Source organism: Salarias fasciatus, chromosome 12 (assembly GCF_902148845.1).
Source record: "Salarias fasciatus chromosome 12, fSalaFa1.1, whole genome shotgun sequence".
Taxonomy (NCBI): Eukaryota; Metazoa; Chordata; class Actinopteri; order Blenniiformes; family Blenniidae; genus Salarias; species Salarias fasciatus.
The window spans coordinates 11,153,445-11,170,954 of NC_043756.1; the positions used below are offsets into that span (position 1 = coordinate 11,153,445).

Genomic DNA, 17,510 nt, shown 5'->3' on the forward strand with positions numbered 1-17,510 from the left:
ACAGCAGACGTTGGCGCCGATCACGCTCCCACTGTTGCTTTATGCAGTGTCTGCTACAGTGAAGCCTTTTGCGACTTTTGCAGGCATGCTGCTCGTTTTATGCAGACAAATGGCCTTTTGAATTCCTTTTAGGGTGTTGGACAGTAGACACGGTCGAATTATATGGCCTTAGATTAGTGAGTCCTCTCCAGACTGTGACTCACGTCGTGGTTCAGATTCTGCCCTGACCAATCCGTGGAGAGGAAGTGATTAAAGGAAATAGGCAGGCTGATTCCTGCAATTTCACTTCAAAACCACTGACTTTGAGAAAACAAAGCTTTCTAATGAGCACTGGCTGGCCTATGTGCTGGGGGTGGGGTTGTGGGGCGGGGGGGGGGGACGTTGATTTGCATGGTGGCCTAACTTTGTCATTATTGATGACATTTGTGTTGGAATGCACTTTCTTCTTTTTCGTCTCCGACTGTACCTTTTGTACTTAGCATGGATTTATCTTTATACAAGATTGTTTTCAATAACGGATGATTGTAGCACAATTAAGTTGTTTGAAAATGTCCCATGGATTGCTCGGTGAAGAACGCTCGATAACATAAGTTGCTTGTTTGTTTGGTTTTGTTGGTTCTGAATCCCAAAAAAAAGCTCTCTTTATTGCTTTGTGGGTATATGCACAGATCTAATGGCTAAATTAGCTCAACTCAGCACAGCTTAAAGTAGCATCACTAATTATACAACTTTCAATTCTATACCGGGACAGTTTCTTGGAAAAACTAGAAGACGTGTCGCTGCGGTGTTCCAGCTGTCCATCTTATACTGTTACTGTAGTTACACAATCAGTCATGTCTACTGTTGTAATATTAAAGGTATTATTTTTGGGCGATTTAACTGAAAAGCATGAAATACTCCATTTCTGTTTAAATCAAGTGTTTAGCACACATTTCTAAGTATTTGAAACACGTGCAAGCCAAGGGTAATGTTTTGATAATGTTTGCATGCAATGATGGAGGATTTCTACGTAAAATTTCAAGGGTTGGAAGAGAGTCACTTGTTACTTTGTGGAGGTTGGGAATTAAAAAAAAAAAAAAAGGTTGATTAACTATAGTTTATAAAGACAACAACTCCCAAATGTTAGCCCTTTTTATGTTGTTTACCCTTTTTTTTTTTTTTTGCTCTGCACTGATCTCTGCAGGCCAAAGTTGTCACATGTAAGATGAAATTGGACAGATGTGTGAGGTATTTCTTTTGGTTGATTCTTCTGTTGTATTCTTTCACTGTCTCTTTCCTCCTTGGTTTTAGACTTCAGTTCTTCCGTCTTCGCAGGCCTGATCGTTCTATTTCGACATGCTGTTTATTGGATGAGAGAGCATTCTTTTTTTAGTCTTGGGTGTCTCTCTCTCGTGCCTTGTTTAGGTCTGTAGTGGCTGATGGCACTGCACCTGTAGCCTTCTGGGCTCAATACAAAGTCAGTTAAGCCAAGAAAAAATAAATCACACATAGATTTGAGCACAGAAATTTTAAAAAAAAGTTACTTTTTGTTAATGTTCATATACGAGACTATGTATTTTTTGTCTTTAATTATTCAAATAATCATTATAAAGCAGTTACTGGCTCATTGCTAAGTTACTACAATAGCATTACATGAGGAGCTTTAAAAGTGTATAATGTCATCTGTGCTACTAATCTAAGCTACTCGATAGGTGACTTAAGTTATGAAAATGACCAAGAAATCCAGCCAAACCAGCTATTTCTGAGTAACACTTCTGCACTCTACCAGGTGCCTGCACTTTCTATTATGTAGCCTACTTTTTGGAAAGAGTATGTTGTCTTTTCACTTGGTTTTCTTGATTTATAATTTAGTATCTTCTGCTTTTCCATTTTCTTAACTTCTCCGTTAAACTCAGCAGTGCACTCTGTTGCTTCCACTGCTTTACTGTATTGGGCGGTCGCAAATCCAGAGTTCAGTGCTCTTTTAGTTGGAGACAAGCGTCTGTGAGCTTCTGGGTGAATTTAAAGTCAGATATTAGCTACGAGAGCTCCATAAATCATGCTTTGTTTGAGAATAGTTGTTACCCAAAGTGCAGTGTTGTAAATTGAATCCATTTTCCTTCCCATAATAACCACTCACCTTCTGCTCACCACACTCTTACCTATTTAAGTTGGTTCATACAGAACAGATTGTATGCACAGACTGATGTTTCATTAGACGGACATGGCGTGATTAACCCTTGATATTTACTGTACTTTGTAAGTGGATCGTATATACTGTATAGTATCGTTATGCACTTTCATTTCCATTGACTCATCTGAGTTTTATTAACATTTACTGCTTATGGTATTGTGTTTATTACAGTAAAAGTCAAAAGAAAGAGCACAGCACACTCACAAACTATTAAGGGCTTTCAAGAAAATATACATCAATCAGAATGTTTTGCTGCAAAAAAAAAAAAAAAAAGTTTTGAAACTAAAATTTTGTAATATTTTTGAAACCACTGTGATTTGTACAAAATTTTGGAAAAAAAAATGTAGAAAATGTTTTTTTTTCTTCCTTTTTTTGCCATTTCAGTATTTTGATGTTTGACATGAATTTTATTAAAACTGTTAATCTTTTCAACTTGTCTCTTTTTCTGTGTGTTCTTATTGAGGTGTTTTATTTTCTTTTAAAAAAACAAGAATGCCAGTAAGAGAATAAAAAAACAAACTGTGCTCCTGTTTTAGATTTCGAAGATGCTCCAATACATCATTACAAATCTGATCATAATGCATTACATAATACCTCGACTGAACGCTGCTAACCCAGGACAATAGTAAGGGTGCTCACACGCACGCACAAACACACAGTACATACTTCTTGTGTATCACAAGCAGATTAAAGGTGGGTTGTGTCATAGTGATGTCCATCAGCAAGTAATCAGATCTCTTGTGATCGTTTGTCATTAAATACTGAAATACAGTAATCCTCTCTTGGTTTACAGAGCTTGAATCACATGGTTTATTTACTTCGTTGGATTTAAACTTGGCCTTCTTGCCAGTGTTACAAAACATTCACCATCAAAATAGATGATCGGGAAATGTGTCTGTCAGAGAAATCAATACAGTAGCTTCTCAGAAATCAAAAAGTTAATTCCAAATGTTTCATTCTTTTTTTGATACTCTTTTTATTTTAGCTTTTGTGTCTACAGTTGCATACAGACTGGCAAAAATGTGATGCTACTCTGCCATCTAGTGGACAAATGAGCTCAAATGACATCTTAATCTTGTGACTGCGGGGGGGGGGGGGGGGGTTTCGAATTAAACCTTAAGATGCTTTATTAGCATAATATAATTGCTAATAGGAAGATCAGAAAAGTACAAAGGCTTTTCTTAGAGTTGGGGAAAAGTTGCTTTAAAACTGATACATTGTTGCAAACTCCCCAGTCAGGAGGTCGTTTGCATATCTGGGTCAAATTAGATGGTGACGTCATTTCAAACTGATACATTGTCGCCAATTTCTCCGTCAGGGACACTCTAAAAATGACGTCATACAGACAGAAAGAACTGTATGGTGCAAAGTGTGATGTGGCAGAGATACGCCCATAGAGAGCCCTGATCGTTCAATGGCAGCTTTTGAGTGGAAGTGCAGACATCTGTTGACATACATCTACAAATGTATAAACTTTATCTACAGTTAAAAATCAAATTTGGTTGGTGTCTTGTCTCATATTATCATAGAGCAATATTTGAATAATTTAGATTAATATATTGTTTCCTGTTTGGAATTTAGTCCGTCAAGTGTCCATTCATTTCATTAATCATAGGCTATATTCAGTTGTATAATAAATAAGAGAATGTCATGTTAAAGTTTCATTAAGAGGGGATCCACATTCTTTGACATATTCAAACATATGTTTCTAAGTAATGTTACAGTTACTTTGTCTAGTTATTAGTTACTTTTTGGAAGAAGTTACTGGTAAGTTTAGCTAATTACTTTTTAACAGTAACTTGGCGAACACTAAAAACAACTGGAAATGGCATCCACAGTAAAAGTCTCAGCTTTAAACTACCAGCTTGGTTTGATTTGAAAAAGAGAAACGACACAGTTTTTCGGTTATGGGTCAATTTTTTGCTACATTGTATCACCGACATGAACACACAGTACCAATTGATATACAAAGTAGTTCCACACAAGGTGTTTGTGTGTTCTCTTCACCGTGTCCATATTGATATTCAGTACCATGAACCTGCTCAATAGAAATTAAAGTATGTGTGAAGAAAAAAGAACGGATCAAACGCATAATAACAATTTCATATTGTAGAGCTATCATTGTGGGAAGCATGACACTGCCAGCTTTATTTGACTGAACTGAGCTTCCTCTGTATTTCACTGTAGCTGACAACCAATCCTAAACCAAGTCATGCCGTGTTTTTGCAGGAAGTGAGATTTGAACATATTAGATTTGTAAAAATTTTTTTGTCAGAATAGAGAAACTGGAGACCTAAAACAACAATTTATATAAAACTATATCTGTATTTTTTATAATCATCTAGCTACTTAATTGAAACAAGAGTATTCCAAACGCTCATGGATTTTTCAAACTGCTATGGTTTACATGTATGATTTGGTGTTATAATTTTGTATGTGTGCGTGCGCACGTAAGTGCATGTGTCTTCTGTGTCTTCAAAGTTTGGATGAAAGAGCGGTTGAGTCAGCATCTCCCTGAACACATGCATCATCCAGATCAGCGTGCTGTGAGCCCAGTCTTTTAATAAAGCGCGCTAAGGGATCACAAAAAACCCACAGGAACATGGGAGTGGAGGTTTCCATGGAGATAGTCAGTGATGTGGCTTATGACCCGTGACAGGAGAAGGTGGCGGCTGTGAGGAGTGGAAGATCTGTGCCCATATCCCATGTGTGAGTTACAGTCACTCACGCCAACTCTTCTCGGAAAACACACAGCAGTTTAACTGCCTACCAACACGCTCTTAACAGCCGATGACGTAAACAATTTCTCTTTTTAATTCTCTTGTTAATGGAGGAATTTACTGGCGTTTTCTAGCAGTAACCTCAACGTTCATAGCTTCAGCTTGAACACTGATTACAGACTTTGTAATGCTGCATCAGCTGCTAAAGCCATGAGCTGTGTTCAAATTTCCCACAAATACTGCTCCTGCTCCTGCACCGCCGCCTTGTAGGAAACAACGTTCGAGTCACAGACGTGGGCTGACGTCACCACATCTGGCTCTCATTTTCTGGGGTTCTCCTTTGAGAACATACGATGGGTTGGACCCTGTCTTGTACTGCGCAGAACATCACTGTTTGATCACAGTAGAGAGATCGCTTTAGCCACACAGGTTTGATAAAGTGGAATCAGCAAACAATGGCCTTCAAGGATGCAGTCAGAACCTCGGAAAGTTTCTGTATTGATATTTCAAAACTTTTCAAGCAGGAGAATTTTGTTTCAGATCTTATATTACAGATTTAACAAAGCATGCTTCCTTTGGAGCATATTTCACTGTGTATATCAGCCACTTTGAAGTGTTACACTTACATAATGTTGGTATAATCCTCCCCAAGGTCTGCTATATGAACACAACATTCTCTCAAATGCACACACACACACATAACTCTAAATCAAGGCCTCCCAGAGTAACGTTTATGAATACTCCATCATTCTGACACCATGTTCTAATCTGAGGGCTCGTCTGCATTTCTATTCCACAGAAATCTGCGGTTTCTTTGTTAATCCTCAGGCAGCTACTGTTTGTTTCTGTTGTCACATTTGAAACAGGCAAACTTGAAACTACAAACTAGAGTACGTTCCCAATTCTTCCATTCAAAAAAATAAAAATTTGAGGGGCGATTTGAAAAACGCAACTTTTGTAAGCTTAAAGAGGTGACAGTGTGATTATTGACCATAAACGCTCACATGCACGCACTTGCGTGCACGGTGAGGCCCAAGGGGAAGATATCTCACGGTTGTTGTGAAGGCGCATAGCTGAGCAGTGACCTCACCTGGAAGCCTGACGAGAAGACATCAGGATTCACAGAGAATGTGTAGATCTCTCTCTCACTCTCTCACACACACACACACACACGCACAAAAGCAGATGACGTGGCTCAACTATGTTACACGTTCCCTGTTTTATTTTTTTTTGTAGCTTTTCTTTTCTTCAACAAGCGCCTTTTGTTCCCAGCTTTGTGGCATATCTCTACCGTTTCCTTCCATGAGCATGTCAGTCTGGCACCTAATATGACCCACATTGTCTTCTCAGAGCCGCGCCGCTACTGGCCTCCAGCCGCTGATGTATTTGCGAGCTCAGACGTCAGATAAACGTCTGCACATTACTTCCATATCACTTGTGACTGCTGTAGCTTCCACTTATTTTCACTCATCGGTGCGCCTCCCACCACCTCCTCATTCCTCATTATCAACATGAAAGGGGAGGCGAAAAGAAATAGATTCCAGTGTGAGACCTGCGGAAGTCAAGACAATCTAAGCAACATTAAAACCTAGTGGGAAAGTCACTTGTTTTGAAATAGTTATAACACTAGTTAGCGCTTCACAATTTTTATTTAAATGATGTTCGTGACAAAATAGGACTATGCTTTGCAAGATATGACTTGTGCAAAGTACATCTTGTGCAAATTGTACATAAAAGGTCCGACACATTCCAGCAACTCATACTGTGAAACTGTAAATTCCTTACACAGTGGAACAACATCACAGCAAAAGGCTCAGCAGAAAATTACAATCATTGCAACATACGCACGCACGCATAACATAGCCAGGAATTGGGCTTGTTAAAGTGCGCAGGGAGAGGTAATGGAAAACATATAATTTGGGGAAAATCGGACAAAAAAAAAAAAAAAGAAAAAGTCAAGATCTGACCCCTGAACTCTAAATGCATCTTTGACCTTTTCACACCAACCATCATTTCTGAGAAGACATAAACCTGCCATACAAGTCCTGCCCTGCAGAGGCTTCCAGACATCCAAGTTGACAAAGAAGTTTATTTAGTGGTCAAAGTTTCGTCTGTGCGTTCAGAGGGATTTCATGCTTTGTGAACTGTATAATGCAACATATTTAGCTGATGAAGCAGCTAAATGTGTGAGTGGACTTAAGAAAGAACGAGTCATGTTCCTGACTTGGTTCTGAACGTGGGAGAAGTTTGGCGGACTCTCACAGGATGTTGTCTGAGACTGAGCCACTCAGCACTCCATCACCAACACTTGGCTGTGAGCTTAGAGGAAGGCAGGAAACGGTACGAAAAGCTCGGCACAGTTGAGAAAGTTTCAGTAAATGAGGGTAAAATCCCCATCAGCACACACGCACACACTCACAGGCACACACACACATCCGAATCCCCACTGGAAATACAATCACTCCCACATTTAGCCCCCATCTCCAACAACAGCTGCCACCGCACCCCACCAAAGGAAATGCCAAAGTCCTCTGAAGTGAAGCATAACAACATTTCAGCTCGCATCCCCAGCGAAGGGCTGTGAGCGGCTGGAAGAGCAGGAGAGCCTCTAATAGCAGGAAGTTGTAAGAATAATAGTGCTATGAGGATGTCATGTCCCTTGTCCCTGTAGCATATCAGCTCGAATCCGGAGCCTGAATATGTGGCATGGTGGGAAGTGATGAGAAGAAACAAAAAGTCACATGTGCAAACTTGATAGCTTGATAGTTAAACACTGTCCCGTCAGACTTGTGTTAATGTTTCTCTTTAATGCATTTAAGCCGCAGCTCGTTTTCCTCTACTAAAAACACTGAGAATGCTAAAATATTAGGAAGCTGATGCTTGCATCTGCACTGGACGTAGCACTTTTATTTATTTATCTGACTCACACATTGTTTAAAAGGCACTTGCAAAGCTGAGGGTAAAAAAAAAATGTACTCAAGGAAGAGAAATGCAAAGAGGAAAACAAGAACTCTTTTCCACAAGGAGGCCCTTGTTTTTCCTGAGTGGCTGAACTGATGAATCTGTAAACTGTCCTCAGATCACAAATAAGGTCTTAACTGTTCAGTCCAGTAGGCCTGGCACACCAGGAATGAAAAAGTGTGACTCTGACCTCCCGCAAGTATCCTGGATTATCTAAGAATGGCCGCTAAGTAAATTAAAGAGCTCAGGAGTGCTCCCATAATCCAAGATCTAAACCCCTACGCCACTGACCCACAGGCGAATGCCAACATGAGTGTGTACATGTGTGCATTCGTGTGTTCACACTCCTGTTGTCTGGAGTTCAAGGCTTGGGGAGAGTGTGCATGTGTAAGCCTGTGCATGAATGCATGTCGTTGGATTTGTGTGTGTGTGACTGTTCGGTTAGTGTAACAGACTCACAGCTATTCTCAAGCACTTTTTTTTTTTTTTAACTTGCAGCCTGTGTCAGGCCCGGTTCCCATGAAATTGGTCCTTCTTTGGTTTGCTGCGCTGGATTAAATGTTTTCTATGCCGTCTGCTGCCAGCGGAGGCTGATTCAGAGGCAAACAGAGACAAAAAGAGACTGACAGATCTAAAGGTGCTTTGCTCTATCTACAGTATCGCCTATGGACAACAAATTAAATGCTTCTTGTTATTTTATTTGAAACTAACAAAGGTAATTATAATACAGGACACAGGACGTTGTTTTGCTTGTCTTTGGCCCCTTCATTTAAGCAAAGCATCTCCCATTTTCAGTTAATGCAAACCACCGATACAATCATCATCAAAATGTGAAGAAAATGAAGAAACACTGTGCTTGATTAAAATAACTGCACAGAAAACTACTATGGCAAAGAACTTTTTAAGTGTTGAAATATTCATAAATGTACATGAAAAAATCCTGTTATTAAGTCATACTAAATACTAGTTTTATGTAAACCACTTGGTATTTGGGGAAAATCCTGTCTATAGTGCAAGTTGTGATAACTTGAAAGGCATCAACAGGAGCAGCTGGATAGACAATGGTACACATTTGGTACAAAATATTGCATGGGCACTCTATCACATTGTGCTTTGGTTCAGTTTAATGCCACTTTGCACAATATTTGATTGAATCACTAGCATGTAATGATTTATCATTGAATGACAGACATAGGATTTGTCTGTCATTCACATTGGATGGATCCATCCATCCATACATCCATGAGGCGGAGAGCTGAAATTGTCTGTAAGAGGCTCCAATCCAGTGAACCACCATGCAAATTATTTAAAAAAAAAAAATCAAAGAAAACAGATTATTTTGTTGAAGTAAATTTTTCAAGAGCAGCAGATGCAACACCAAAACCTGAGCTGAATGACACCAGTGACACTGCCATGAAGGATGGCAAACTGCACTGCAGAAATGCAAACTATTTTCCTCAAAGCCGTTCTATGATGGTGAGTTTGAGGAAAGATGTTGTTTTTTAAGTATATATTTCACTGTATTTTGCACCAGAAGGCCTCATTAAAATTAGCTTTACGTGGAGACTGAAGCAGTTTCCAAAACTGTTTGGTTTTGTGACAAATGCCAAGATTTTTATCACATGTTCTCTGCACAAAGAAAACATGTTTAAAGTTGAAGGTTATTCTAGCATGCTGATCTGGCCCACTGTTGGACACTTAGTTCCTCATACAACTTTGTAATTGTTTGCAACTCATTAACTGTTTGTATTCAGGTCTACTTGTAGCACAGATATGATAAATATGTTCTGTTCCAGTAGACTGAAGGCAAAAGTTATCAAATACTATCAAACATGACGCAAGAAAAGGCTCTTTATGGTCTCTGAGTGTTTCACTTGAATTCAAAGTGGCCCAGAGAGTGAAGTCATCCTGCTTTCCACTCTCTCAACAGGAGGTGGGGCTTTTTGGTGAAAACTTATTCTACCCAGCTGCACAAAGCCCAGCGAGCAGTCACGGTCTCCCTCACGCTGTGTGCGCGCAGCGCCTGCACCGATCGCTCCGCTTTGGAACTAAAAAGTCCACTTTGCATGAACCTGCATACCTCTGCTGCTCTCCTCTTGGCAGAGTCTTCTGTTTTCTGCTGTGGCTATTTTTTTTTTCTTCATCGGGACCTGTGAGTCGTGAAGCAGCGGGAGTCTCCTGGAAACTTTTGCCATCATGAGTAAACGAACGGTCAACCTTGATACCTACAGCCTGTCGCTGCTCACGGCCAAAGAGGACATCCTCAACCCCCGCTCCTCCACCAACTGGTAACCCTCTCTCTCGTTCTCTGGCTGCCGTAATGTGACCTGATTTGTCTCTGTATAAAAAAAACAAAAATAAAAAGATGGACTTAATGCAACTGTAAATTGTTACTTTAGTGGAACTTGGAAACGCGCTTTACGCACAACCAGAGAGGCGGTTGCGTAAGAGAAGGATTGATTTCAATTAATCTTGAGAGGGATGATATGGCAGTGGTTAGCACAGGGACAGCACGCAACCTGAACCACTTGTAGGAGCAGGGCGATAAGAAATGTGTGCACTGTGCAGCTTGTTTCATTCTCACAGGAGCGCGCTGACTGGCTTTGCCTTGCATGACGCATGGCAGATAGACAGAGGGCATGCAGAGAGGCTGTGGATCACCTGGCCAGGGGTGAACAGCCATCACACCCCCAAATAAATAACTGCAATTAAAGTGTGGGTAAAAACAGACAACACTTTTTGCACACTATTATTTTTATGTGTTGTCTCAAACCACAATGTTTGAACTTCCTGGCCAAAAAGGCCTTCATGTGTTGAGTTTGTATGTTGTTCCTGTCCCTGAAAAGTTTTCTTTGGCTTCCTTTTCTCCCCTCCCAGTCCAAAGACATATTGTTTAGCTGTGAGTTTGTCCATTTCTACCACCTGTCCAGGTTTTTTGCAGTGTTTCATCTCTGGTTCCAGCCTCTTGTGAGGAAGGCATGACCAATGTACGGACGAATAAGATATTCACAGGATTAGTTATTAGTTTGCACTCGCATAACTGGAGAACAGGGTATATGTCTCTGCTCCTTTACTGTCAGGTCGCCCAAGTTGTTGCTTTAATGAGTCGTCCATCATTTCAAAACAACTCCCATAGACTGTGTAATCCTGTTTCTATTTTATCGTTCATGCGTGTTACAAGCATGTTGAGAATGAATCCTTCACTTAGTCACTGACCTCGATAGAGCTTAGCAAAATGAGAAGACCCAAGTTTGCACTTGTAAACACATAGAAGTAGAGAACTCATTTTGCTAATCTCTGTTTTCTTTTGTAAAGTTTCCATGCTGACTTTCTGCTTTCCTCCTGACTTCAGTTTCAACCGAGCAGTGTATTTCAGGAGAGGAGTCGTTGGCAGAAGTGAGTGTAATTTACAAAATCTGTAAATAATTAGGCAAACTAAAAAGCCATTTCACAGATCCAGCAATTTCCTTGTTTGAGAAGATTTATGGAAAGCCTGAGTCAACATCAAATCTGTTGTGTTTCCTCCAACCGGCTTCTTGTCAAACAGTAACACAAACATGTACGGACGCATAAATTCAGCATACACACGTGCTCACTTGTGCTACCAAAAGGGCATAAAAGAGAAGAAGAAATGAGGAACACCCCTCTGCATTTACCGAACACACTTTAGAGGGCTGAAACACTTTGTGGAGCGGTGGGAGGCGGCTACAATGATGTCATGATTGCCACTATTAAACTGAGACAGAACAGAAATCTGTGTGTGCATGTGCACGTGCATGCTTGGGGGGGTGGATTTCACATTTATGTTTTCTTCTGCATGTGCATGTGCATCCTGCAGAGACTTTAGCGCTGAGTGGAGGGGTGTTGAGAAGTTTTCATGGCGGTAGGAAGGTTATTTAGCTGAATGATTCCACCCCCACTGTGGCCTTGAGGTCCCTGTGTGTATTATCTAATGACCTTATGTCCTGAATGGGAAACAGACCCTTTGTGGGTGAGACTCGGAAGAGAAAAAGGAGCAGTTTCAATGCATCCTTCATTCAGACCCCTCTGCTCAAAACACAGCCTTGGAGGTCTTTGCTCAGCCGCCCCCCCACCCCCCGACCACTGAAGACTACAAAGTACGTAAGCTGCGCGGCTGCAGCCCTGCGCTGTTTGCATGTGTTTTTTATTTGCTTGTGTTTTAGCAGAAAGCTAAACCATTAAATACAATTGCATTGTGTGACGCTCAAAGACCGACCCCATGAAGAAAACATGATTTGGGTTGTTTGTCCTTGCCTGTCGTTTAGTATCAATCTCAATGTTGCTCATTGGAGGAGGTGTAAATATCAGAAAGGAAGCCTTGCTTGTATCAAAAGAAAGTACAGCACCAGCCTGCAAAAAGAACAGGGTGGTGTGGGTTTGGAAGAATGTTTTCAGCATTGTTGAAGCTATGTGTGGCATATCAGAATGGGTGTGGGCTATATCTGGACATCTTAAGGCCCCGATGAAGTCAGGCACAGTTCCTTTATACGTCTTTCTCGCAGAAAACACTGTTAGTTTGTGGCGTGCTTGCGGTTAAGTGTTCTCTTGAAGAGCTCGTTGCAGTCATGCAGTGACACATACAGTAAATATCACATTTCATTATAGTAACAGAGTGATTCATCTTTCACGGAGCATTCATTCAGCAGTTAATTCAGTTTTCATTCATTCTTACCCAAACTCTTAGTTCTTACATCAGATATTTAATTTAGATTTATTAAGCATTTGTAGTAGTATAGACTGATTTCTGAAATTTGATTTCAAAGGACTTGTGTTTACTTATGTGAAGCGTTCACCTGCGATCTTTCTCTCAAGCAGTTTATCACTGAATGGAAATGTTTACCAGAACTGTGATATTAGGTTTCAGTCCTCGTGATGCTTTGAAATGGAAATTCTCCCCAAGAAACTCTCAAATTTCTGTGAAAATCTTCACATTATGATTTGAATTGACAGTATTGTTTTTTGCTGGTAGCAGACCATAACATTTGCAATCAGTCACCCATCAATCATGTGGATTATTTAGAAAGCACAGTTTCCTCGGGGCCTCACAGTATGCAGGAACTCGTGTTATTAATCGTGTCCATATTCATTTAAGAAGCAGCACATTTCTCCAGGAGTCTAACATCCCGTGAAGGTTCTCAGGTCTTGATGATAAATGGAGGAGTCTTTATTTCAGCCCAGGCCCGGGGTGTTTATGTTGCTCCTACTTGCCAGAAGTTTCACAGGCTCTTGCATGATTAACTGATACCTAAAGAGTCCTTAGGTCTAAAGTTACGCGTTTGACAGAATACACCTGTGGGTGTGTGTGTGTGTGTGTGTGTGGAGGATGGGCGGGAGGAAGGTAAAATACTGTGCTGCCACTGTGGATGTGCACGCCTGAGTGCTCTGACTTAGTTCATGCAGTAGGTGTGTGAAGCTTCCTCTTTGATGTCGAGATTATACCTGCAAATGGAACGCACTTCTTTTGTTTATGAATAGATAACTATTGTGTCGTGATTATCGTGACGCCACTCAATGGGTGAACTTCCCTCCACAATTTCTGCTTTGTGCTCAGTTCTTTGATTCTCTGGTTTCTGACAGGTACGCTGATGTATAATCCTCCTCTGCCTTGCTAAAGGTTGTCGGAGCTTGTCTGTTTGAACAAATCCCCTTTACTGTGGAATTTCGCTGAAGGAAACCAAGCGGTCTGGTTGGTTTCCTCTCGTTGTTCAGGGCTGAGCTTCAAAGGCTGCACAAAGTGTTGTTTTCTGCCTGCATGATAACAGGACATGTTTGATTGATCCGCGATATAAATAGCAGCATACTGTAAATGGGAAAATTGGAAGTCAAAGGGCAGCTAAAGTGGACTGTTTGCCAACGCAGCTGATGACGTGGTATTGATCATCACTTATCGCCAAAGTAACAGGGTCAAAATCTGTTATTCTATATTGTCCTTCTGCCAATCATGCAAGACAGAATGCGTTTCATGCAACTGGTCAAAGTCTAAGTTTTAGTGCTTCTACCAGTACACAAATCCAGATTAAATCAAGGCACATGAAGATATTGCAACAGAAACGGTTATTTTTTTTTTTAAAGAGAATAAAAGAGCCCTTGCGATGCAGGGTTTATTGTCGACTTGCCAAACTTCTTGTGAGATCAAGTCTGTGTGTGGCATGTTGGAAGATGACAGTCATAATGGCTGTTATATGTACTCCATGTCTGTTTGGATGAATTTAGAGGATGATTCGAGCATTTATCACTAAACAACTGCTTACTACGCTCTTAAATGTTGTTTGGATTCTTCTGGGGTCTAAGATGAAGGTGGAGGGTAATGGTAGGTTATTGGCACGGTGAGACGTAATTGTAGAAGGTTATGCAGAGCGTGTGCGTGTGTGTATGTGTGTGTGTATTTGTAGTTGTGCGTTTACACTCCTTAGGACGCAAACTGTCGGGTGTAAAGACCACAAATTGACACTGTGCTCCAGGGTGACATGTGACCACACCACACAAGATGCAAAAAGGCTGGCAATTAATGTTTCATGACTTCGTGGCACTCCTGCTCTCTTGTTCCTCTTGGTGTCCGCTGTCTTACGGGAACAAAAAATAAAGATTATCCAGCAGGTGTGAGGCCATTCATTTCTGCTAGATCAGTGTCAGCAGTAAGCTGAAAGTGTTATTTCCAGTTTTCCTACCTGACCTTTCTTTCAAATGCCCCTTTTGTTCATTGCAGTGTGTTACATCAGTTCATCTCGATGCAGACGCCCTTTCCACATTGTTCTCATCGGAGATCTGTCCGTCATGTTCCCACAGCAGTGGGCACAACAAATAGATTATTGTTTCCCTCCGCAGCTCAAGATGAGGGAGGAAATGCTCAGCTGGAAAATGTCATTGTTGCAACCTGATAATATTTTGAAATCCCAAGCTGTGAAAAACAGCTGCTATACTGAGGGAACCTGGTCTTCAACATTTACACTGCAGAGGAGAAAACAAAGTGGTTTTAGTTTTTTTCAGAAATTGTCAGTTTTTTGTAAAATTCCTTGTGTATTTATGCGAAGTCCACCTGGGTCACTTTTCGGGCATGTCTGATGCAAAAGACATGATAATTTCTATGGAAATCAAGTTTGTTTGAACTTTGGAGTTTGTTAATGATCAATATCTGTCAAACCCAAGCCAGTAGCACTCAGTAGGTACTTTCAAACTCAAGTTCCCCGGACATGAAACAGAGTATTATGTGACACCAGCTTCATCCCACATCAAACACGTGCATGTTTGTGCTTGCTATTTTGAGAGTGTGTGTGTATCCATTGTTTAAATCTCTTGTATTCAGTGGGTCTATTTCAGTGGAATGTCTTGTATTCATTGGCTGTATCTTTGCTTGTGGGATTGCAGGTGTTATGTTTTGTAGTACAAATGAATTACCTTTTTTGCATTTTTCACAGTGTATGACAAATAGATATGGTAATTTTAATGAAAACTCAGTGAACAAATTGGGTACAAGTGAGGTCAAAGGTCACTGTTGGCACTTTTTTTAAGACTATCCAATCTCATACCTACCCGGTCTCTATGTGTCTCAATGTGCATTTGATTTTATTAGGTTTTATTTCGGACACAGTAATAATGTTGTTAGTGGCACGTCTTCAGATTACCTACAAGTCCCTTATTTCCAAACTGATTTCCGAAACTGGTTAAATCAGCGGTGATGAAGATACTCAAAGCGTCTTCCTCATTCAGCCTTTTTAGAGAATGCATTGGTTGGTTTTTCACATGTATGTTGCTCTGTTAGTCGAGAATGTTTTTTTTGGTTTTTTTTTTTACAATTACAATATGATCCTGTTTGCTTCTTGTATACAGTACATTTAATTTCATTGAGTATAAAATCGAACCCCAGGTTGCTTTTCGTGTTGTATAGAGTTTTGAAAGAAGTGAACATCCAAGTACAGTGGCAAATCTATTGAAAAATCTTTTGATTTTTGAAAAGTTACCTTTTGAATTTTTCTGCTTCTTTGTGTTTGAATTAAGAGTTTCCAAACCAACTTAGCACATGCCAAAACATTTTGTCATCTTCTTTGTTCCTGTTTTGTTATTTTTGTGTGTTCCCAACATAACGCAGTCGGTCTGACAGCCGCACGGCGAGCGCGAGGCAATCACTTCTTTATTGTCAAGTGTGAGATTAACAGACACAAAGACTGACACATTTTTGTTTTCTTTTTGCATGTTTTGTATTCTGACTAATTCAAATGCACACAAAAGATGCTGGATCGAATCAAGGCACGCCCTCTTTGTGGTTCCCAGACGCCGTGGGGTGTCTGACACGAGCTGTGTGTTGCTCTCGCTTCACCATAGCGACTCCAGAGCTCACTGGTTAAAGTCGGAGGGTTAAATATTCCTCTCCCCTGGCTGGGAATGCCGCTTCCCTTTTGTCACGTCCTGTTTGTTGACTTGCAGTTGGTGGGGCGGTGATGCCGATCCCCCGTAAGATGGTCGGGGAAGGCCGTGTTGTCCCGACGACCCCGGTGGGAAAAGTGGGTTGTTTGCCGAGAGAGGATGAATGAATGGAGGGAGATGAGTGGAGAAGGGGCTGCTAATGAAAGGGGCGAAGACACTCGGGGAGAAATATAGAGGAATAACGAGATGAGAAAGGACAACAGAGGAGAGGGAAGAGAAAGACGGCGGCTGGAGTGGCGACGAGCTCGGTGGTCGGGACAAGAGCTTCTCGAGAACCAGAATAAGCAAATGGTAGAGCTTTGGGCAGTGATAGAGTGAAGAGAAGGGAAAGATGAGAGGATAAGTGAAAAGGGTGAAGATGAATGGGAGAAAGATCAAAGCTTCAAGAGAGGCTACAAAGAAGATGGGCCAAATAAGGTCTAAGTGGATATGTGATACTTCACAGTTTGTTTTCTTTAACTGAGGGAAATGGTTGAAGATAAGATGCCATCACACAGTCCCATAATAACTGTAATAAAGTGAAGGGAGGCTACTCCGTGTGTGTGTGTGTGTGTGTGTGTGTGTGTGTGTGTGTGTGTGTGTGTGTGTGTGTGTGTGTGTGTGTGTGTGTGTGTGTGTGTGCAGAGGAAATACCAGAATGATCCCAGCGGACTACAATTTTGCAGGATTTATCAGCACCCTCTCTCCTCTGCTCTCCTCCATTCTGGTGACAGGTGTAGAAAAATACATTTTTTTCTCCCACCTATCCCCCCGTAGCTTCCTCTACCTATTTCAGCTAGTCACGGCAATTTACCCCACAGAGATTCACAATACCCCCCCTGCTTTACTTTCATTACAACTCTTACCCCCATTAACCACATACTCTACTGCCCCCTTGGAAACCTCCAGTAGACTCTGGCTGATTCTCATTGTGTGCCGTTGTTAAGTGCCGCCCCAGCAGCCCGGCCATTTCTCCACCTGCCTACATCCCCTGGTGGTTTTCATCGTTTTCCCCAGTGTGAAGCTCGTCCAAGTGGCTTCACTCCATCATTCTTTGGCACACACCCCGATGACACTGAACTTCATGTACTCATCTTTTACAAAACCATGAACAAAAAGCAGATTTCACAGTTATAGTTGACAGTTTAATGATTTGTGCCATCCTGTGCGTTGGGATGTTCAATTAAATTGTAACCTTTAGGTTTCTATCGTTTTCAAAGAAAAATTAAGATCGT

General features: G+C 41.0%; 1 protein-coding gene across 1 annotated transcript in view; it reads left to right on the forward strand.

The window, feature by feature from the left end:
- Positions 1 to 9,838: 9,838 nt before the first annotated feature.
- The window catches only part of LOC115398771 (drebrin-like protein A), a 28,352-nt gene continuing 20,680 nt past the window's right edge, over positions 9,839 to 17,510 (forward strand). Inside the window, exon 1 of the mRNA XM_030105710.1 lies at positions 9,839 to 10,142. Within this exon, the coding sequence (XP_029961570.1) occupies positions 10,051 to 10,142 (92 nt within the window). The 5' untranslated portion in view covers positions 9,839 to 10,050. The remainder of the gene's footprint in view (positions 10,143 to 17,510) is intronic.